Source organism: Myotis davidii, unplaced genomic scaffold (genome assembly GCF_000327345.1).
Source record: "Myotis davidii unplaced genomic scaffold, ASM32734v1 scaffold59, whole genome shotgun sequence".
NCBI classification, from domain to species: Eukaryota; Metazoa; Chordata; class Mammalia; order Chiroptera; family Vespertilionidae; genus Myotis; species Myotis davidii.
The window spans coordinates 7668962-7693491 of NW_006293001.1; the positions used below are offsets into that span (position 1 = coordinate 7668962).

A 24530-nucleotide genomic window follows, 5' to 3' on the forward strand; every position below is an offset into this window, starting at 1 on the left:
TTCTTTTGGAAAGAAAACCTGAGAGCTCCAGCAAGCCTACCGTGCCAGCAGCCGAGAAGCCCATTAGAATAACCTATAGCATTTTTATGCTTCCCAAGAGTGGTGCTGTCCAAATCAAGTCCCCTAATCTGTATTCTACCGTTCTACGAGATGTTAAATTTCCAGTGCATGCCATTCTTACCTTATCTCTCAGTTCCATGGACAACTACAAGCATTAGAAGCAAAACAGTGAGAATGATATGTGAGGGTTTAATAGTCAGCTCATAGGGAAGGACAGCAAGGCTGGTGCCTCCGCAAGTCACAAGCCTTTTCCTGTCCCTCTGACCCAGCATATCAGTGTCACGAGAAAGTGCAGCAGAATTCTGATCTGGGATCCAACCATCCAATGAAGAAATGAGTCATGAGACTATTGAGTTTCTAAAGACTCAGCTAACAATCACAAACTGGCAAGAAGTCTCAAAATCTGTTATAAATTAGCCCTCCTGGGGTCTATTACTGCGAAGATACTTTGAATCTGATACTCTCATTTCAACTAACAAACTTCTTATGGCTGATCAAGTTCCCTGCGGTGAAGATTAAGGCCATTTGCTATTAAAGAATTGGACCCCCCCACCCCCCAAAAATTCTGCCTGCGAAGTTTAATGGACAGCTCCTTCTCTTTCTCTACTTTCTGCTTTAGTGTACTCTGGCCAGAGGGGTGTGCAGCCAGGGCCAAAAGTCTGCACTCACAGCTATTCAAATGCTTTCCTGACTGCAAATTCCTGCAGGTGGTTTTATTGCTCATCAGACATGGGATCCTCCAGGAACACCTGCTTTCAAGGAATGCTTGCTATGACTTTCATAGTATAGAGGGTACTTCGAAAACATTAGCTCAACAACAACATCAGACACAAACATTGATGATACAATGGAGAAATGTAAGCCTGCTGAAAGGGACATGTTTCTCAACTGGGTGGCCATTCTGGGTCTCTCCGTGTCTTAAAACAAATCGGGGGTGAACACATTCTTATATAAGCTTTGGGATGCTAAAGTGAAGGAGTGCAAAATTAGAACTAAGTTTTCTTAGGGCTGGCAAAAAGGTCCTCTTTGTTTTTTAAAAACGGTAACCAAATGCAAGATATAGGATCAAATTTAAGATTATAATGAAACATGAAGCCAAAAATAGTGATAAGCCCATATTGCATCAAAAATGTTGACCTGATTTTGTTTATTTACTCTAAAATATTTTGATTGGGTAGACAGGGAGTTCTGCTTTCTGTCATATAAGAAATCAGGAGGAGGCAGCGACTTATCTTTTATCTCTCCTAATAGTGTATAAAAAAAAAAACAAGTGGCAGAGAGATCTGGTTTGGGATTATATCTATCAATCTATTAATAAGCACAACTGGACACCTACTTACATCTACAATATTGTACTATTGATGGAATAGTTAAATTCATGTAAGCCCAGAGACTTCTAAAGTGGGTAAACACACACACACATGTAAGCATGCACTATAACTAGCCAAAGACAGATCAATCTTCTAATGGAGAATACTTTCAGGAAAAGAACCATTTAATTTCAATCCACCATACCTGATGGTGTTAGAAAAATGTGTATTATCACAAAGACTAGGTTTCTTTTAGCACAGTAAATCTACTTTACTTCCACTGGAAAGATATTCTGTTACAAACAGGGACCAATAATCTGGGGCTTACTGTAATTCAATAGTTAGAAAGTTGGCTAGATTGAGTGCAATCTTAAGGCATATCTGATTCCAGAGTTAAAAGAAAGATGAACACATTAAAAAGAAGAATTTAACAAACTTGAAAAAAGCAAGACTCTACTGACAGTGAATAGCTAAGACTAATCTACTAGCTGCCTCTAGTTTCACGTCAGTGAAATTAAATATAGATCTAAACGGGAGTCTAGCTGTAGCAATGTCTTAAAGAGGATCCATAAGTCCCAACTTAAGTTAATTAGAAAATCAGGGCTTACAGAGTGGTTTACTGCAGCTCTGATTCATAATCATGTAACAGAAACTGAGAACATCTTTGGGGAAATTACAGATGTTATTTTATGCTTTTTAGAACTTCCAGGAAATAACATTTGCCCATATTTTTAAAGGTAATTTTGAATTGTCCCATTCTTCCCCCTCCCCCCAAATCAGAATGTCTTTATTAACAATTCTGCCAACTTTTGTCTGAATAGCCGATCATTTTCCACTAGAATTGGCAGATAAGTAAGCACAGGGGTGGCTGTGGCAGACGGTGGATTTAGTCACAGGAGTGGGCGGCTTATTTTGGCTTCTGACATGGCTTGTTAGGAAATTGTTTTCTTGGAGGACAGGGGAGTATGGTCCCCAGATTGCAAGTCTGTCTGTCTGATGTAATTGAATAAACTTAAACATATATTAACCCATAGACCATTAATTTCAATTTAATGCTGAGAGAGAGAGAGAGAGAGAGAGAGAGAGGGCACATTCGCCTAGGAGAGCAAGCTAGCTCTCTGCACATTTATTCAGGCCTTGTCCCCAGCATTCCACAGTGCAAACAGCTCTTTGGCTATTTAAATAGCAACAATGTGTGTAATTCTACTACCTCTCAAAAGAGTTCAACCAATTTAATTCATCTAGAAGTGCAAGTCATGCATGGCATTTTTATATTAGACTAGAGGCCCGGTGTATGAAATTCGTTCCCGGGGTAGGGGGTGGGGAGGGTGTCCCTTAGTCTAGCCTGCGCCCTCTCGCAATCCGGAACCCCTCAGGTAGGGTCCCTACGCCTGGCTGGTGATCAGGGACTATTCGGGCTTTCCTTCCCCCAGATGCTGGCAGCTGGCCCCGTCCCCAACACTGCTTGCCACCTGTGCGGCTCTGCCCCGCTGCCACCAGTCGCCTCCCTCTGCGGGCAACAGGTGTGAGGTGCGATTGCTTGGCTGGCCTGGGCCTCCCTCTGTGGGGTGATTGATCGTGAGGCCCCCAGAATGATTGCCCTACAAGGGAGGCCCCGCCCACCCGGCTGGGGCTCTGTGATCAATTGCCTCACAGAGGGTGGCCTGGGCCTCCCTCTGCAGGGTGATCCTGGGATGATGGTGGGGCCCCCTCCAACCAATTGCATTGCACATGCCTTGGCTGTCCTGGCACCAGTGCGTGTCATAGCATGGTCGTCTGGAAGGTCGTCTGGATGGTCATTCTGCTGTTCGGTCGATTTGCATATTACACTTTTACACTTTTGTTATTATAGATAGTGCAGGTTATCATTTGTAAATATTTAAAAATTTTTGTATACTAATTTTTAATATTAAAATTAACATTACAACTTCTTACTTAGGGAATAAATACACTTTTGAAGAAATAAAGATAGTTGGAAAACCAGGAGCAGTGGCACATTTTTGAAAATGGTAACCTTGTGCTTTTTAAACTGTTCAATATTTATTTCTGCTAAAAATAGATAAGGAAAGTAATGAGCCAAGGGCTCCCAAGCCATTTCTAGGTCCTGGTTCCCTGGACTATTAAATCAACATACAGACAACTTTTAATCAGGAATCACTGGACTGTATTTATTGATATCATTCAACTAATCCTGAGCCTGTCTAAACCCAGTGTTAGGGAGTAAGTTCCTCCTATTGTTGGAGTACTTACTCCTTGATTCTTGCCCCCTGCACCATTTGTTGGGGAGTAAGTTTTTCCTTGACCCTGATCATTGCAGCAATTGTGGGAGTACTCACTCCTTGAGTCCTGCTCTACTACAACAACTGTTGTGTTCTGAGTCCCTCTGCCAGGGACTGGACCTCCTTGGACACCAGGTGGAGAAGATATGAGAAGTTGTTGGAGCCTAAAGACAGTTTGCTGTTATACAGAAACTAGAGGCCCGGTGCACAAATTCGTGCACGGGTGGGGTCCCTCGGAGTGGCCTATGGGGATTGGGCCCCAGCTTGCAGCTGCAGCCTCGCAGCCCCGTAGCCCTGCCTGGCACCCCACCTTAGCCTGGCACCATCCCCTCACTGGCTTTACCATCTCACCTGTGGGACAATCGATGGGGGCCAGGCCCCCCACCTGGCTCCCTCAGCACCTGGGAGCCAGGCAGTGGCTCCACCCCTGACCGCTGCCGCTGGTCGCTGTCCTCAGGGTGATAAGTGGGGCAACTGGGCCCCCACTCGCACCCGCCTTGGCCTAGTACTGCCCGCTCACCTGCTCTACCATCTCGCTGCGGTCCCGTTCTCATTGGGGCCCATTAGGGCCGGCAGCGGCCCACTGCCAGAACCGGCAACGCCTGCCATGATCCACGAACCCCTGCTGGTCAGCGCACATCATAGCGAGCAGTTGAAAGACCGCCCAAGGAGACAATTTGCATATTAGGCTTTTATTATATAGGATGTAAATGCTGAAGGCTACCTGCAGGGTTTGCTGCACCCTGAGCAGCAACAGTAGTTCTGATAAAAACTCTACTGGCTCAGTTTGGTAAAACTTTATACCAGTGATGATGCTCTTCCACTCATCTTCACCACTTAGACACACGCGATTTTAAAAAGTTAACTGGCACAGTTTTAAAATAAACTCCCAAAGTGACAAGAGAATCAAAGCAGAAAAACCAAAGGAAATTAGAAAGATGATAATATGAACTAAGTCTCCCAAGTTTACTGCAAGCAGACACTAAAGAAGTGGCCACAGGAACTCCAATATGTATGAGAATCACAAAGATGCATATTTAAAATGCAAATTTCCCGACTTTATGCCCAAGACTCCAGACTCTGCAGCTCTGGGCTGGAACCCAGAAGTGGGCACATTTAATAAGGGCCCACGATGAGCTTCTGATGCAGGCACCTCACAGTCCATGCTTTGAGACAAACACTGTCACCTCAGCAAGCACTAGAGGACAGGGGCTTTTAGACCAACCACAATTCCTTCCCAAGAGGCAGGATTCAAGTCAATCTGGGTGGGAGGGAGGGAGGGAGGAAAGAAGGAAGAAAGGAAGGGAGGGAGGGAAGGAGGGAAGGAAGAAGGAAGGAAAAGAGGGGCAGAGAGAGAGAAAAAAAATCTATCATGGAAAGGGTATAATAATATTGTATTGTCCAAATTATCAGTTCATGAACTATTCCAGTGTTTAATTTGCTAAACAGAATTAAATGTATTCATTTATGCATGGGTATAATTACTAAGCACCTGTGTGTGGCAAGAATTGTAGAGGATAGAATAAAATAGAAGACAGGCTTGCTCTAAAGGTGCCCTCGACCTCCACACAGAGAGAAGAGTACCAGGAAGTACAGCAAGATGAAGCCATGTGTCACTAAAAAATGGCAAAAATACAACTCTCTGGCATTCAAGACAAGGAAAAGATGTTCTCCAGAATCTGTTGGCGAGGGCGAGCATCAAGGAGGGCTTCATGGAGGTGGCATTTACGATGACTCTTGAAAGGCAGGCAAGTATTGAACAGGACTGTCCACGTGCAGGAAATGAGTACATCAAGGACAGGGACAATGTCATGAGCCTACTGACAGGGTGTATGAGAATATCTGTAGCTCATATCAGCTCCTGGTGCTGTGATAACTAGTCAGCTAGCCTCCATCAAAGGAAAATTATACAAATGAATGCAAAAACAGTTCCCTTCTTAGGAAACAGAAATGCCAACATCTGGCTCTAAATTCCACTTGAAGGGAAAAAAATAGACATATGTTGATACAAAGCCAGGAAATGCTGATATAAAAACTGAGCAAAGAGCAGTTGGTAGGCACTTCTCAGGAAGTTGGCTGCCAAGCGGCATCCGTTCCTCCCTTCACTCACTGCAGCAACCTGGTCCCTGGATGGGGCATTGCTGATGGGACCTCAGCAACTTTGTGGGAACTAGTGAGCAGTCCAGGCAACTAGGAAACACCTATGGTGTTCCTTCTTTTGCTAAGTTCTAACATTTACTCAAGAGAGACTCAAAAATATCAGGTGCATATCACAAGGTCTGAACAGAATTCAGAACTATGCTTGTCTTTTGTACATGAGTTTGTTTCCTTTCTCCCTTGTGTCTCTACGGCAGAGAAAACTTCTGATTGGTGTTCTTTCACTGGGAGACAAAGAAAATAAGTTTTTTCTGCTGCCTCCCTGTATCAGCCATCCTTGGGGTCCCTCGTTGAAACAACTGGAATGGGGACTCAGATTGGTCTATTTCCATCTGTCAGTCATCCCAGCCAGGCAAGATAAGTAAATTTATACATGCAGAGCATCAAATTTTGCATCTTGCAAAGTTAACTGATTTTTTTTTAAACCCACACCCACCCAGGAGGTCTTACCCACCTTATCCGTTTCCATTCTATACAAGGCATAAGGTAGTGCTGCACTTCAACACAACGGAAGGGGTTTATTATTTCAGTTAAAGGATACTAAAGTTTTGCCTCCCGCAAATGTGCCTTTTGGGACATTGATGTTAAGCTGGTTATTGCAAAAAAAAAGACCCAGAAAGAGCCTTTAACCCTCCCCATCTCCTCCTAAGAGGGAGATGGAAAGGCCTGCCCCAGGAGAGGATGCTTATTCACCTTAGCATCAGCCAGGAAGGGTCCGAGCAGAGGCCCCTTGGCTAGACTGACCCCAGCATCCCTCTTTCTCTGGGCTGCCTAGGGGGACTTGTTTAACCACGTGCTCAGCTCAGTCTGGGCAACCCGTGAACCGCCTATTTCCCCTTTGAGATCTCAGACCCTACCCCTCTTTTCTCTTGTGTCCAGGTGGCACACAAACCTCAACTGCCCAATGTACTTTGGGTCTCATTCTTATGGCGCCCCTGAGCGTGTATTCGTATAATAAACTTTGGACATTTTCTCCTGTTAATCTCACTAGTAGCTAGAGAAACTGAGCAGGCAGGAGGAAAATTATTCTTTTTCAGCCCCACACAATCTAAAAACACTGCATTGAATTTCTACATGGCTCTGCTTCTGCATAAAAGCCGTCTCTGTGTCACAACACCAGTTCCTTCTCAATCCAGGTCCTTCTCAATCCAAACTCTGCCTGGAGCTAGGCATCGAAGATTTTTTGTAACATTTGCTACAGTATAGTAAAAGCCATAACATTCACTGCTCTTTAACACATCCTATTGCTTTTATCAGGTCTTTCATGTTGCCTTTAAGCATTTACTCCAATTCAAGAGAAAATTCTGAAAAAAAAATTTTTAAATCTATTTATGTTACTTGTTTTATACAATGGAAGTTGAAAAAACGCACATACGAGAAATCACTGAAACCTTCATAAGCCAACTTTCTAAGCTGAACTGGACTTTTTCATGGACAGCCTTTGTCAAGTGAATGGATTTCATATTTATAAAATGCTACTTGAATCCTGTACTCTCGAAAGTGAGATTACTAAAATAATGGAATCCTATATTCCAAATCTGTTTTTAAAGTAAATATTATAAGATATCTGTATATTTCAAAATGGAATTTATCTCTAGCAAGTGTTTATGGAGTGCCTACTATGGGGGATGCAGTTTGGGGCACTGGGAACATTAGCAGTTTAACAAAGCAGATAAAAATACTGGCCTTCAAGAAAATTATTCTCAAGGGAAAACCCAGTATAGTTAATAAAATAAATGAAACATATAGCCTATTCAACGGGGAGAGAGTAGGAAAAATAATAAAGAAGGGAGGCGGGTAAAGTTGGGGTGTATTGCAATTTTAACTGACCTGGTCAGGGAAGGCCCCTTTGAGAGGCAGAATTTCAGCCCTAGGAGATACACAGGGAGAAGAAGCAAACTGCAGAAGTAATAGGAAGTACAAAGCCAGTGTGGATGGGGTAGAATGAGCAAGGGGGAGAGTAGAAGAGAGGAAGGAGGTCTGAGGAGTGACAGGGGACCGATGATGCAGGGGATGGAAAGCCATCAGAGTTTTATTTAAAGCAATAATGTGACCTGGCTTACTTTTCTTGAGATATAATTCACATGTCATAAAATTCATCCTCACCAGTGAATTTACAATTCACTGGTTTTTAGTATAGTCAGAAGGTTGTATAGCCATCACCATTTCGAATTCTAGAACGTTTTCATCATCCCCAAAAGAAACCCACACCAATTAGCGGTCACTTCCCTTTCCTACCTGTCCCACAGGCCCTGGCAACCACTAATCTACTTTCTGATCCTATGGGTTTCCATATTCTGGTCATTTCATATAAATGGAATCAAAACATGTGGTCTTATGTATGTGACTTAACTCTTTACCTGGCTGCTGAGGGGAGAACAGGCTGAAGGGAGGCAGGAAGAGAAGCAGGGAGACCAGTGAAGAGATGAATGCAATAATTCAGCTGAGAAATGAGAGGGGCTTCAAATAGGATAGGAAGCAAGGTGGTGAGCAATGGCTGGGCCATGGGTACATTCAGATAAGCTGGATTTCAGGTAAAAGAGAAAGAAAAGTTAAAGACAGCTCTTGGGCTTTTGGCTGGAGCACCTGAGAAGATAGAGCTACCATCAGCCTAGAGTGCAAGGCTACTGGACTGGCAAGTCAGGAGATGTTCATTAAATCCAGATGCCTATTAGCCTTTGAAGTGAGAACACCAAAAAGCAAGCTGGATAGGAGACTGGGATTCAAAAGAGAGGACTGCATAGAGATGTAAATTTGGGAGATAGAGAATGGAAGGCAATTAATACCATGAAACTAGAGGAGACTGTCAAGGAGTAAGTGATTAGAGAAAAGAGGAGACGTAAGGAAAGAGTCGTTAAACAGGTCAACATTCAGAGGTCATATAAATGAGAAGGAATCAACAAAAAAGATTGAGAAAAAAAACACCAGAATGATGGGAGAACAAAGAGAGAATAAAGTCTTAAAAATCAAATGAAAAAATTTATCATGGAGGAGGGCATTGTCAACTATGCCCAAGCTGCTGACAGTCAAGTGAGATAAGAACCAAGAATTAACCACTGGATTTAGGGGTGTGGCCGTCATTCACAGGCCGCCTAACTTCCTCCTCTGCTCTAGCCTCACCTTTGCATGTGCCATGTCATCTGCCAGGCAGTGCTTCACCCAGATATGGCTTTGAAAGAAAAAATGGTGCAAAGATGGGAGGACAAAGGACTGACTAGAATGGGTTCAAAAGACAATGGTAGGAAAAGAATGGAAGTGAGCAGGAGGGGCAAGCAATTCTTTTGAGGAGGTTAGCTGTAATGGGAAGTGAGGCAGGAGGGGGCTTTTTTCAAAATGTGAGAAATAAAAATATATTCATATGCTGGTGGGACAAATTCAGTAACAGAGAAATACATGATAAGGGAGGGAGCAAAGAATTGCTGAGAGGTTAGAGGAGACAGAATTGAATACGTTTTATCTGTTTGTCTACTGATGCAGGAAAATCACGTAAGGAAGGACACAAGCTTTTTTTTTTTTTTTTTTCCAGGAGACACAAAAGCAACCATTACTTAAATTTATCTGGATCTGTTTTTCAAGGCTGAAGGCATCAAATTAATTGTACAGAGAATGTCAGGGTGATACTCGAGCTTGGAATAAAAAGATTTAAGTTAAAGGACCATGACAAGTCCTTTAAATACCTCAAAAACTTTTGACCTCCCTTTTTCATCTATAAAATACGGATGAAAAATAATCTATACCTTATAGAACTGATGTGATGATCAATGAAATATACAAATGTTATTTGTAACTCTTAGGTGTGATATCTCTATAAGGTATCGGCAATCCTGCTCAATAAGGCAGACCACATACTCGGTCTGACTCCAACATTACAGAGTTTAGATCTAAGAAGTGGGGGGAGGGAAGCAATATATATAAAAAAAACTTAGGAAGAATGACTAAATAAAATCATGGAAAATAGCTTTCTGGTACTATATTGAAAACACACTCAATTAGTTGTTCATGAAGTATGCCTGAATTCCCACCTTTAAAAAACTCAATAACCAATTTATTTTTGTTGCCCATATCAGGGGAGACATAACCCCAAAAAATTATTGCTAAGACCTATGTCAGAGTTTATTCTTTGTTTTCTACTAGGAGTTTTATGGTTCCAAGTCTTACCTATAAATTTTTAATCCATTTCGAGTTTACTTTTTTGTATATTGTATAAGAATGTGGTCCAGTTTCATTTTTTGCATGTATCTGCTCAGTTTTCCCAACACCATTTATTGAAGAGACTGTCATTTCCCCACTGCATATTATTGCCTCCTTTGTCGTAGATTAATTGATGATATAAATGTGAGTTTATTTCTGAGCTCTTATTTCTGTTCCATTGATCTATGTGTCTGTTTTTGCGCCATTACTATAGTGCTTTGATTACTATAAATTTCAGCACAGTTTGAAATCAAAGACTGTGATACCTCCGACTTGGTTCTTCTTTTTCAAGATTTCTTTGGCTATGGGGATCCTTTGTGGTTTCATATAAATTTTAAGGTTATTTTTTCTAGTTTACTGAAAAAAAATGCCATTGATATTTTGATAGGGATTGCATTGAATCTATAGAATGCTTTGGGACATCATTCCAGTCCATAAACTTGGTATATCCTTCCATTTATTTGTGTCATCTTCAATTCCTTTCATCCATGTCTTACAGTTTTCAGAGCACAGGTTTTTTTTTTTTACCTCTTTGGTTAAATTTGTTCCTAAGTATTTTAGTCTTTTTGATGTAACTCTAAATGGAATTATTTTCCTAATTTCTCTTTCAGATAGTTTGTTATTAGTGTATAGAAGAAATGCAACAGATTTCTGCATCAAAATAAAAAGCTTTTGCACAGTGAAGGAAACCATCAAAAACAACAATAACAAAAGGCCTACTGAATGGAATATTTGCAAATCATACATCCAAAAAGGGATTATTATCCAGAGTCTATTAAAAAACTCATACAACTAAATAGCAAAAAACAATTAAATTAAAAAATGGGCAGAAGATCTGAATAAATAACTTTATAGAAGATATACCAATGGCCAATAAATATATGAAAAGATGCTCAAGATCACTAATCATCAGGAAAATGCAAATCAAAACCACAATGAGAAATCGCCTCATACCTCAGAATGACTACTATAAAAAGTCAACAAATAATAAGTGTTGGCGAGGAGGTGGATAAAAGAGAACCTTCATGCACTATTGATGGGATTGTAAACTGGGGCAGATCCTATGAAAAACAGTATAGAGGTTCCTCAAAAATTAAAATTAGAACTACCATGATCCAGCAATTTCACTTTTAAAAGAAAACAAAAACACGATTTTAAAGAGATATATGCATTCCCATGTTCATGCAGCATTATTTACAATAGCCAAGGTATGGAAGCAACCTAGGTGTGCATCAATATGTGAATGGAAATAGATGATGTGATGGGTACCTAGATTGTTTCCATATCTTGGTTACTGTAAATAATGCTGCCGTGAACATAGGAGTGTATATATCCATACATACACACATATATGTATGCTATACGTATGTATAGATAATGAAATATTACTCAGCATAAAAAAGAATGAAATAATGCCATTTGTGACAACACTGATAAACCCAGAAAGTATTACATTAAGTGAAATAGGTCAGACAGAGAAAGACAAATACCACATAGCTTCACTTATACAGTATGGGGCAAAAGTAGGTTTACAGTTGTTTGTATGGAAAATAATACAATAACAAATAAGTAATAATACAATAATAAACTCTTTGTTTCATGTATTCACAATTGTAAACCTACTGTTGTACAGGGAATCTAAAAAAACAAACAAAATAGATTCATAGATATGGAGAAGAAACTAATGTTCGCTAGAGAGGAGGGGAAGAGGTGGGTGAAGAAGTTAAGGGGTATAACAGGTACAAACTTCCAGTTATAAAATAAACTAGAGGCCCGGTGCATGAAAATTCATGCCCTGGAGGGGGGTCCCTCAGCCCAGCCTGCCCCCTCTCACAGTCCGGGAGGCCTCAGGGGCGGGAGGCGACCCAGCGATCAGGGGAAGGCGACGCCCCCCTCACACCTCTGCTGCTGCCACTGCCGGCAGCACAAGCCTCGGCTGGCCCTGGTTACCTGAGCCTCTGGAGGCCCTGGGCGGCTGGGCAGCTGCCATCTGAGGCTTGCCTGTGCCTCAGGCTGGCCCTGGGCAGCTGGGGGGCTGAGGGGACTTGGGGACTCCAGAGGCAGGTGTGCGGAGCTGCTGTGCTCACCTGGGGGTGGCCTGGCCTTGCCATGCACCTGCTGCTTCAGCAGGGCTGAGGGGACTGGGCACCACCATCTTCTGGCTCTGGGCGCCGCCATCTTTGAGGGCGAGGCAGTCAATTAGCATATTCCCTCCTTTTTAGCTGCGGGTGCTGCCATCTTTGCGACAGTGTGAGGGTCAATTAGCATATTCCCTCTTTATTAGATACGATAAGTCACACATACACAATGTACAGCATAGGGAATATAGCCAATAGTATCATAAAAACTTTGCATGATGTGAGTGATGGTTACTCTACTTGTGGTGATCGCAATGCAATGTACATAAACACTGAATCACTATGTTGTACACCTGAAACTAATATCGTATGTCAGCTCTACTTTAATAAAAATTAAAAATACCCAACAACCACCACCACAACAAAAAACCCTCAGCAACTAAAAAATCCTCTTGAGTCAGCTGAGCATGAGGCAAAAGAGAGAACACTAAATTTCACTGTTGTACCTAAATCAAGACCATGCTTAGACAAAGATGTAACCTAATATCTTTTCACAAATCTCTTTTATTCTCCATGTTCCAAACACCTGCCAGGATCAACTCAAATCAAAAGATCATTTGACCCTTGACTTCTTGCCCAATAGGGGACATTAATAGGTGTTTTAAAAAAGGTTTTTTTGATTATAATTTTCATGTATTAATTTACCTAGGAACTATTAACATAAAGAACTCTGATATGAAATTTATCATAGATGCCAAAGGTGAACTGACCTTTTTACCCAGCTCAGAAAACTTAGCTAAAAACTGTTGGCCATGAGCCTTCACAAGATTTTAAAGGAAAGTGTGAAAGAAAGAATACATAAGGAGATACACATAAATGCTTTCCTTTAAAATACCTATCACCTAGCCCTAGCTGGTTTGGCTCTCTGGATAAAGTGTCGGCCTGCAGACTGAAGGGTCCCAGGTTCAATTTCAGTCAAGGGCACATGCCCAGGTTGCGGGCTCGAGCCCCCATGTGGGGTGTGCAGGAGGCAACTGATTGGTGACTCTCTCTCATCACTGATGTTTCTATCTCTCTACTTTTCCCTCCCTCTCTGAAATCAATATAAATATTTTTAAATAAATAAATAAAATAAAATACCTATCTCCTTACACATGCACCACTTGGTAGAAGAATCAGAGCTTCCTTGTGAAATCATGTGTACACTTCACATATAATAGGAAAAAAGCTTAATTTTTCTAATTAAAAAGATTTATGTATTCTTACATTTATGAACTACTATTTGTATATCAATAATATATTAGAAACTGATTCTTTGGCCAGAATTCTAATATTCCACTAAACACCCAGTTACTAGGATTTAAACAAAATCATCCTATACAGTAGGTCCTAGGGTTACATCAGAGATCCGTTCCTACAGTGCAACGTAAGTCAGAACCCACCTATGTAAGCACCTACGTCACTCACATGGAGCACATACACAGCAATAATTACATAAAACAGTAAAAAAAATTTAAAAGAAAGATAACAGTTCCTGACCTTTACTTGTGGTAAGTAAATAATAAAAAACATAAAGCACATATGCACATACGTTGAAATGACGGAACTTTGTTTTACATATAAATGGGAGATGGCGACATAACCACGAAACGACATATGTCGAGTCTGTCATAACCTAAGGACTGTCTGTATAATAAAAGCCCAGCAACTGAACAGCAGAATGACCAGTCGCTATGAAGGTAACACAGAAGGCAACACAGAAGCTGCCCCCTGGTGGTCAGTGCACTCCCACAGTGGGGAGCAGCTGCTCAGAGGGTGGGTCCATAGCCATTTGGCTGACCAGGATGAGCGGCACTCCCACAGCGGGCCAATCCCGGCAGGCTACACCCCCAACCAGTGCACAAATCCCATGCACCGGGCCTCTAGTTCATTTTATAATGATCTATGTGAGAGAGTTCATAGGAAGAAATTATTGTGATAGGCGAGTATCTCTGCTTCAAGCTCCCTCTCAATCACATATTTCAGCATTATTGGGGAAGTGATGCTTCTTAGTTAAAACATATCATTTAAAAGGCCCAAGTCATTTCAAGCATTGGTTTTGATTTGAATATTTTTGAAGAAAGTTTTATCATATTATACATTTCTCTAATATGTTATTATAATTAACAAAATTAATACAATGTCAAAATTAACCTTAATATAATGTTAAGTCATCTGGATTACTTAGGGACATCATTTTGAATACCCGGCAAGAGGTTGAATTATAAAATCTTCGTAACTAAGAATTTGCTGAGGAATGTGGAGGTATTCACCCTCGCCCTAGGTGGAATCGGGCTGTACGTTTTCTTAGAAGGCAGTGTCTGTCTCTTACAGCCTTTCTGCCTCCGTCGCCTTGTCAGGAGGCCACCTGTCATTTCTTGCTCCCATCCTGTATATGTTGTTTAGCAGGCTTCTCTGTTTCCATGGAGCTGTCTTTTGATTCTAAAAGTGGCAGAAAGGGCCCTCGTTTCAAAGTGAAGTGGGCCTGCCACAACCCAGCAATATGGCCCTGGATAAACCACTCATCACTTTAGGAATTTGCTTCCTTGTCTACACAGAACCAGCCTGCGTGACCTTTAAGTCCAACCTTAAGACTTTATGAAGAATCTTGCTAAGGGCTGAAAAGAAACTAACATCTAAGCGTGTTAAAACTCTGTCCAAAGAAAGAACAGAGAAACTCTCATAAAAGGACCCAGAGGTCCCCATACTTTGGAGCACAGAATTTATAGCCTTGTATTTTTGTTGTCATGGACTTTTGGGTCTTACTTCTGAGTTCTTTGTTATGTTTCCAACAAGTGACGTTCCTTATTGGCTAAATCACATCCAGATAAATGGGACAGAATGACATAAAGGAGTTTTTAAAAAAGAAAATTAAATGACCCTTAAATGTACGTCCTTCACATAAAATATGAGAACGCAAAACGAAATTTTCAAAAAGCATAGAATACATTATACCTTTATGAAAACTTTGCTTCTAAATGCATTTCCATGTGATATATCAACAAAATGACACTGCATACTAAAAAGTGATTTACCTATAACGACATCATGACCATCAACCAAGCCAGCAGAGAAGAGCTCCTGAGAAACGCCATCTGCTGTATCTGTCCAAATAGGAAATGAATATGTATTAGTAACAAAAAAAAAATCAGCAATCCAGTACAATGTAAAATATATTTTTTTAATTTACAAAAATTACTCACATGTGTTTTAATTCAACAATTCAGATTCTATCAGGAGGAAAAAAAATCCCTGCCATGTACTTGCATCGTGTTATTTATTCAACAGAAGTTACACAAAATTATTGTTTCATTTCTCTTGCCCTTTGGCTACTGTCTTAATTAATCCTCAAGTGCACCTCTAAATTAATCCTGAAATGCACCTCTAGATTTTCTCTCATAGCTGGTCCCTATGGCACTGCTTTTCCTTCTTCCTGAGGTCAGTTCCAGCCAGCATCAATCCTTTTCTATCATTAGTAGCTATTCAGTCAGAATTTATGGCAAAGGCTGAAAAGGTAGCATTTGATACAACCTTCTATTTGGTACAAACATCCTATGAGTTTGTTGGACTATGAGATGAGCTAATTAAGAAACTCCTTTAACATGACACTGATCACTTGATAGCAACAGATTCATTTTTTTTAGAAAATGTGGTTGAATAAAAGAATATATTTCTCAGTGATAAGTGTCAGGAGTTTGCAGTCTTATCAAGATGACACTGAACAGGCTATAGCAAATAAATATGGCTGAAATTACTTAATTGAAAGGCTATGAATGAACATGATAAAAGTGAGAAGTCTGCTTGAAGACCTTGTAAAGAGAAACTAAATTTGCAATGTGCTCAAAAGAACCGTTATGAACCCCGATGTTTTTATATGGGAGATGAGGTGATCCCCATGGCCTTCTTACAGTTTCACAAACACCAGGAAGTATAGGTGGATAAAAAGAAACCAGCTCAGTAGCGGGTAGCTACGCAGATGGACTTTTGACTTTTAATGTCTTCTAAAGTCAGGGAAAATGTGCAAGCACAGCTGCTGAATCCAGCAAACATCTAAACTGAACTGCAGTTTGCTATGACACAGGCTGCCTTCAACACAGACAGCGTTTCCTTGTAAATCTGTGTTTCAGATATTGCAATTGTGTGAATGGGTGTGTATGCATGCCCGTGCAATCAAGTAATTTGAGGCACAATGATCTTTCAAATTCTTGGGCTTTAAAGGGCTCAGCCTGGTGTCTGACACACAGTAATTGCTCAAAAAATAAAACTGTGCTGATGATGGAACAGCAAAGGTCATCAAAACACATCTTACACTCGCGCACTCTTTCTCCTTTCATGCATCACCTGAATTCCCAAATGTTAATAAAAATTTGGGAGCCAATGTACATTCTATGTACTTCCAAGAAATTGTGGTATTCTATCATTTCACTCATCCTATTTCATGATGAATGAAATAAAATGGAAATAAAAAATAAACACCTAGAAATCTTACTAAACTATAAAGTTCCATATAAGGTGGGCTGGGCTTATCTTGGACCTTGTCCTTACTGCTGGAAAATACCTTCTACAACTCTTTTAGGAATAAAATGATCCCCTTCCATGAAACCTCGGGCAGAGCAGCTAACGAAAGGTTCTACTCTGACGGTGACTTGGCTTTATGAAGCCGGCTAGAACAGTCAGCCTCACCATCTCCAGCTTCCTGGATGCACCCGGAAACTTCAGGAAAAGAAGCCTAATGAATTAAAGGACTTACTAGGGTACACAGCAGGCATTCATTATATTTCTACTAGAGACCCGATACGTGAAATTCAAGAGTAGGCCTTCCCAGCCCCGGCTTAGTCTGGAAGGTTGTCTGGATGATTGTTCCACACTGTTTGGCTGTTTGGTCGATTTGCATATTATGCTTTTATTATTATAGATTGACTAATCATCTGCTAAGGCATCTGAATGTGTTACCATCAACTCTAAAGTATAAGGTGATACCATCATCTCTAAAGTAAAAATTTGCACTTGAGTAAGGAGCTATAATCACAGAATGCAGTTAAAAATGGGAACAGTTGAAGTCACATTGAGGGCTAGCACTTAACAGAACCTGAGCAAATGGCATTCACAAGTAGTTAAAGTGTACAGCATCGTCTACTAGTTTCAGGACTCCTGGGTCCCAAACGAGTCATATTAAAATAGCTAGCAGATCGTGCTGGCTGGCCAAAAATGGAAACGTTCCATGTTTGTGTGTGTGCCATTAAGCAGTTATTTTGTATTCACATAAGTAATAATATATCAGTAATAGTTAGAACAGAAACAGGAAGGTAAATGGTAATTTATGTTTCTTTAAGCTGCTTAACATTCCTGATGTGTAAACAAGTTAACTAATCATGTATGCTCTGGTTTCCAGAGCATAGGGCAGCATAATGAATACAAAGGGCTTATCCTCAAAGGAGGACAGAGAATATTGGATACGTTCGTGTTATATATTCTAGCCATAGGTACACATCTGTGTGTGTATACAGCCCAGACATAGCACACGTGTCGTGTGCACGCACAGAGGTAGTGCAGACAACGTCTGAAACGCAGGCAGCATCAGCAATCAGAGGTATAGAGATATATCCACGGTGTTTCCGTTACTAACGGGCCTGTGCTCACTGCCCAGGGAAGGTCAGTCATCATCTAGAAGCCAACGCTATGGTTTCTGTCTGGGCAGTAGCAGCCAAGACTCTTGACCTAACTATGACAAACGAGGCTGCCAACGCCAGCACACAAAGTCAGGTAGTGCTCATAGGGCTGTCTCATCCGCAAACATCCTCCACTCAGAAATTCATTTCTTTGTTAGCTCTTTAAATTAAAATTGATTTTTATTGCCATCTTCGATTTAAAACAATCAGTTGGAAAGAACAAACCTTAAGATAAGAATCTGTTCTTTTACCTACTGTATTTGAAACACTGATTATGAAATTACCAGATTTTATCAATGCATTGACTGGTCAATATTTTTAAAACAATTTTTTTTTTGATAACAGAAACCAGCACCATACAATTTCACAGACTGAATCTTAAATTGTCAAAGATGGATGTTCCCAGAGAGACCAATGAGCAAATTCATTAGGGCCTTAGTTACATTAGTTTGTAAAAGGTTCTTCAAACGTTGTTTTAATTCAAATATGAAGAGAATCATTAGATCTCTGTGCTTACATGAACCAGAGATCAGAGTCAGTGAGTCCAGACTGTGTGTGGCCCAGGAACATATTTTGTTTGCTGGCAGTGTTTTTAAACTCTGAACTTAAATGTAATTATATTTTCAGCTTTAAAAGTATGTATACATTTTTGGGAACACATTGTATATAAGCTAATAATACTATTTTTATTCTGTGTATAAGATCTCCATGTAAACTGTGATTGATTAATAAATAAAGTGTATTTTGTAAAATTTTGCAAACCCAGAAGTACAAGACTTTTTAATTTTTTGTGAGCTTACCAATTATGCCTGCAGCAACCAGAGGCCACAGACACTCCCCAACACAGGCTTTGTGTAGTCTGAACCGAGTACAGAGGCCAAGCATGGTATCACTGTTTGCTGCTCAACCCTCATCAGAACTGCTATATGATCCTTAATGCTCTCATAATAATATCCTTTAGACCCTGAATCAGCATGCCACTTCTTCATTTCATGTCTGAGCTAATATGCTTAATACACACACACACACACACACACACACACACACGTAGCACATGTCACTGGAATTCATGCAGTCAATAGTGGTTCAGCAAATAGCAATGTGGTGATTATAGTGGGAAGGGGTGGGAAGAGAAGGGGGTCCTAATATATGGTGGTAGGCAAACGGTGCAATATGCAGATCACGTAACATAGAAACCAACACCTGAAACCTACTGGTATATATTCACGTGGACCAATGTCATCCCAATTAATTTAATAAATATGAAAAAATAGTGGTCCCATTTGGAGTCCCTAAAAGTATCATAAGTCTTTCCTTCCCTCCCTCCCTCATTCATTCCTTCCTTTGTTTTTAGAGAAAGCATTTTTGAATAGCAAATTATAAACATATGCTTGTAATTAATTTTTGAAACATTCTTTGTAGCAATAAGATAATAATTTCAATGAAAGCTCACCTCTTCCTGGAGTAAACTCAAATCGTATATCATTAAGTTCCTTTCTGGAATTTCTGAAATAAATAAGATATAGCACATTAAAATCTAATAAGTAGAGTTTAATCAAAGTAAATGTATTACAATTTTTACAAGATGCTACTAACACGTAGATAGCATTTTACAGTCTCAGGTTACCTCTAAATACTTCCTTAACTGAAAGTGATAGTTATGACAATAATAAAGGAAGATATTTATTTAATTGGTTGAATTTACCTTATAGAAACCCATTCATATCACAAAATTCCAAAAATAAAACATTCATTTAATAAATTACACTAAATTAGTAACCTTAGACATAATTTCATAATAGAAAATTTCAGAAGCTTTTAGTTTAGAATGATATTCAATACATTTTGCATATTTTTCTGACAAAATAGTATTGTATCAACTTTCTAAAAAGTGAAACAAACAGACAAGATAGGTGTGGCACTGAAGTTCATGACAGCACTATACATTAAATCATACAACAAAATGCCCCGAGTAAGGTACATATTCCATGGTTATATTTTTTTTAATCTAAACAGAGGGGACCTGAATGTTGTGAAATTACCCACTGAATATATAAAACCCTATTTAAGTAAATATAAAATACTTACATAAACAATAACATATACACGCAGGGTGGGATAAAAGTAGGTTTACAGTTGTGAGTTCATGAAACACAGAGTTTATTCTTTTATTATTATTTATTAACTAGAGGCCTGGTGCATGGAATTCGTGCACAGGAAGCGGGGGGTCCCCTCAGCCCAGCCTGCACCCTCTCCAATCCGGGACCCCTCGGGGGATGTCTGACTGCCAGTTTAGGCACGATCCCTTTCACAATCCTGGACTGCTGGCTCCTAATCGCTCACCTGCCTGCCTGCCTGGTTGCCCCTTACCGCCCCCCCTCACTCCCCCTCCCCCACCAGAGGCCTGACTGCCCCTCACTGCCTCTGCGTGCTGGCCTGGTTGCCCCTAACTAATCCCTGCTGCTGGCCAGGTCGCCCCCAACTGCCCCCTCCCTGCTGGCCTGGTCGCTCCTGACTGCTCCTCCCCTTTGCCAGCCTGGTTGCTGCTAAATGCCCCCCACTGCCGTCCTGGTCACCCCCAACTGTCCACCCCCACTGGCCTAGTCACCCCTCACTAGGTCGCCTCTTACTGCCTCCTCCTCCCGGCCTGGTTGCTCCCAACTGCCACCCGCTGCTGGCCTGGTCGCCCCTAACTGCCACCCCTGCTGGCCTGGTTACCCCCAACTGTCCCCCCTGCTGGCCTGGTCGGCCCTCATGGCCTCTCCGCTGGCATGGTCGCCCCATGCAGCCTGCTGTTCAGTTGTTTGGTCGTCCCTCACTAACCCCCCTGCTGGCCTGGTGGTCGGCAGCCATCTTTATGAGGGTGTGACAGTCAATTTGCATATCACCTCTTTATTATAGAGAATTACTGTATTATTTTCTACATAAACAACTGTAAAGCTACTTTTCCCCCACCCTATATATATATATATATACTCAATCAAAAACTTAAGTGACACTGGGGAAATATGAAAAAAGTAAATAAGTTTTCCATTTATATTAATTTCAAATAATGATAAGCCGCAGTGAGCAATAAATTAGAATGGTTTTAAAATTTCCTAAGAATGTTATGACTAACTCAACAGATGCTAAATTAAATAAAAACACCTTAAAAAACTGCAGTACAAAATATGAAATAGTAATGTTTGTAAGTACTCAACTACTTGCTCAGCCATCAAGAGTGTTAAAACAGAGACAGAAATAGCTTGATTGCTAAACATCCCTAAACATTGACCTTCCCGTGCCCTGAATGTGATCAAATCCTGTTTAGCACTCCAGCTGTGGTCCCCTAAAACTCTGGTAACTATCCCCTGGTCTCTATGTACAGTGCTCAAATCATGGTGACACCAGCCATCTCTGGGCCATTTTGGTCCTTTTCCTTGGTTCTTTATGTCCTACCACATCCCATTGAACTAAATGCAAGGAGGCCCAGAAAGACAGCAAAGGCCTCCCTGGTCCAGTACGGACTGAGAGAAAGCCCGTCTCCCAGTGCCTAGAGAAGCTGGCCCACGTCTAACACCTCTCCACAAGCAGAGAAGTAAAGAGTCAAAAAAGCCAAGGGATGCCCAAGCGCAGGCCACAGATAAGAGCATTGAACAACTTTGCATCTCCTCTCAGGCGTTCCCAATTTTAACTTTATCGCTACTCCACTCAGAGATAGAATGGGACTAGGGGACACCAGAAAGTCCTACAGCTGTGCTTCTTTTTGTTGTTGTTAATCCTCACCCGAGGATATGTTTATCATCAATTTTTAGAGAGAGTGAAAGGAAGGGAGGGAGGGAAGAGAGAGAGAGGGGGGAAGGAAAAAGAGAGAGGGAAGAGGGAGGGAGAGAGAGAGAGAGAGAGAGAGAGAGAGAGAGAGAGAGAGAGAGAAAGAATGAGATATGTAAGAGACCTATTGATGGTTGCCTCCTGCACTCCTGCAGGCACCTGGACTTGGGGCAGGAATTGAACCTGCAACCCAGGTACATGTCCTTGACCAGGAACAGAACCCGCAACCTTTCAGTGCATGACATTTTAACCACTGAACACCACCGGCAGGGCCAGCTGGGCTTCCTTTAGGACCTCCTGAGAAACCGAACACTGAAAATTTCGAACTCTCTAAAAGAATAGACACATGACAGACACAGGAAATTGCAGACTACTGTAGATGGCCCAGAGATCATGTGGTGCCCTGGGATAAGCAGCCCCACCCTGGAGGTGGCATGTGCCATGAGCATCAGTGTGGGCAGTGGGAAGGCCGCTTACATGTTGGATTGTTTACACAGCCTGGGTTTTCTTAATAAACTACTGAAGCCACCACACATTTGCATAGTGCTTCCACATGCATCAGCAGGTCTCATGCTTTATAGTCTTAGAAGCCCTTCCCATTTTTAAAAAGTATTAAAGACCCCTAATAAGCTCTTGTTTGTGTTGATTATATATATATATCAAGATCTAGTGTATTGGAAATTGAAACTGATAAAATTTAAAATATGTATTACTTTATTTGAAAATGGCATTAACTCATCACATGTTAATGTAAAACGTTTTTATGAAAATTGCTTTCCAAAAGAAAAACAAATCAGTGAAAAGAGTGCATTGTTTTCTATTTTGTAAACCTCTGTAATGTCTGGCTTAAGACAGCTGGCTCTTATATTTGCCATATCACGTAGCCAGCCGCTGAGAAATTTCACTGTACAAGTGAGAAAGAATGAGAGTGACAAGGACGGATAATTTCTTAATATTATCATAAAAATAGTTTTAACCTCATGGGCTCCCTGAATGGATCTCAAGGACCCTTAGTGTGGTCCTGTGACCCCACTTTTAGAAACACTGATCAAATCTCATTAATCAAATCTCACTTTATCCAACAATCAACCTTTGAGGCACACCAATCAGATATTACTTGTTTTCCAGCTTTTAGTTTTGTTCAAGGCGTTTCCAAGTATACAAATTTAATGAGTGGCAGGGTGAGGACCAAGAATTCTATATTGAAAATACCTTATACATATAGGAACACTCAATTCCTTTTGCTTTTGAGAAAAAAATATCCCCCAAGACTTTACGTTACCATAAAAAGATCAGCAAGCATTCATTTATCTAATAACCTCGGTTTTGTGTGCTGAATATCAGCGAAGGTTGAGAATTAGAACTAAAACTACCCAATAAGAAAAAAGGGTCACAGGAAAGCAAGCGTTTAGGGTGATTTCCTACTGAAATGACCGAAGAATAAAAAGATGAAAAGGAATTTGGTTTGATGCTAATTTATGTCACTGTTCCTTTCTTCTCTGTCCTTTGATCAGTCTTATCTAAATTATTTTGTTCAGAAGAAAACATTACTTTTGGCCATAAGAAGGCATGTGTAAGAACTGTACTTAGAATACCCTGATTCTTTCAATGTTAATACCACAAAAGTGGTATCCAACACCCACAATCTCTTACCTATATCTTCTCTAGCTCAAGGTATAGAGGTTGCCTAGTCAAGTCATTCTTTTATAATTCTGAACCTAAAATGCCCACCTCTGAAAAGATCACTGTGATTGATTGTGAGTAGTCGACTTGCCCCATCAGGATGAAATATAGTTGGAAAAATGCCTAATTGCATCTAACTACTGAAGGTCATCCTTTTATGAAGAATTAATCTTTTCAGACGCATACTTAACACCTTTAATTGAAAGTACTTTTGCTTTAATTGATATGGCACAGGGTACCCTTGATTTCAGGGAAGCTGAAAATAGGTATGATGATTTAAGGCCAGAAACTAAGTCTGTGTAATTATATAGAGGAAACATTAAAAACTTGAGAGTAACAGCTTTAAGACCCAGGCCACTTTTGATAACTTTTATTAAAAACCCTTTCAATCTTAATTTAAAAAAAAAAGAAAGAAAAAACCCCAAACTCTTAAATTTGATAAGGCTCGACCCCCCCATTTCTCATTGTATGTATATACGGCATCACAAATGCAAATACCTACAGGGCTCAGGCAAGAAAAAATTTTTACATGGGCGCTTACAATTACATGGTTTTAAAAAACAAAACGAACAGTAGAATACTGTGTACAACTAGCCCTCCAACTCCTGTCACTCAACTATCTGGTTGCCCTCACAGAGGAGATCAATGCTTCACGCAAAGTCTGAACAGACACCAGAAAACTCGACATACCCAAAAGGAATGCATCATTTTTCCTTTCAAATTAACTTCTCTCTCTCTGCTCCTTGTGGCAGTAAATAGTGGTAACATCCATCTAGCATGACCTACGGTTATACCCCCTTAAGATTTCTCAAATCATCTATTTCTCTGAAACTCACTACTGACCAAGGACTGGTCACTATTATCTGCGAAAGAGAGAATAAGAGACTTAGTGAACAGAGGATATTTTATCCACAATCACGGACCCACCCATGCACACACAGAGAAGTTAGAAATGTATAGCAAAAGGAAAAGGAACCTATTGAGGGACCTGTTATTCAAGGTAATCTGTTTTCTTTATTTTTATTTTTTTGTTGTTAATCTTCACCCAAGGATATTTTTCCCATTGTTTTTTAAATATATTTTATTGATTTTTTTACAGAGAGAAAGGGAGAGAGATAGAGAGTTAGAAACATCGATGGGAGAGAAACATCGATCAGCCGCCTCCCATTGTTTTTTAGAGAGAGTAGAAGGAAGGGAGGGGGAGAAAGAGAAAAACATGGATGTGAGGGACACATCGATTTGTTGCCTCCCACA

The 24530-nt window shown here is 40.6% G+C and overlaps 1 protein-coding gene across 1 annotated transcript in view; it reads right to left on the reverse strand.

Annotated features, from left to right (window-relative positions):
• STK39 (serine/threonine kinase 39) overlaps positions 1-24530 on the reverse strand; it is a 207842-nt gene that overhangs the window by 40067 nt on the left and 143245 nt on the right. Inside the window, exons 14-15 of the mRNA XM_006766522.2 lie at positions 19237-19289; positions 15150-15218 (exon numbers count right to left, since the gene is read on the reverse strand). Coding sequence (XP_006766585.1) covers positions 15150-15218; positions 19237-19289 — 122 coding nt within the window. The remainder of the gene's footprint in view (positions 1-15149; positions 15219-19236; positions 19290-24530) is intronic.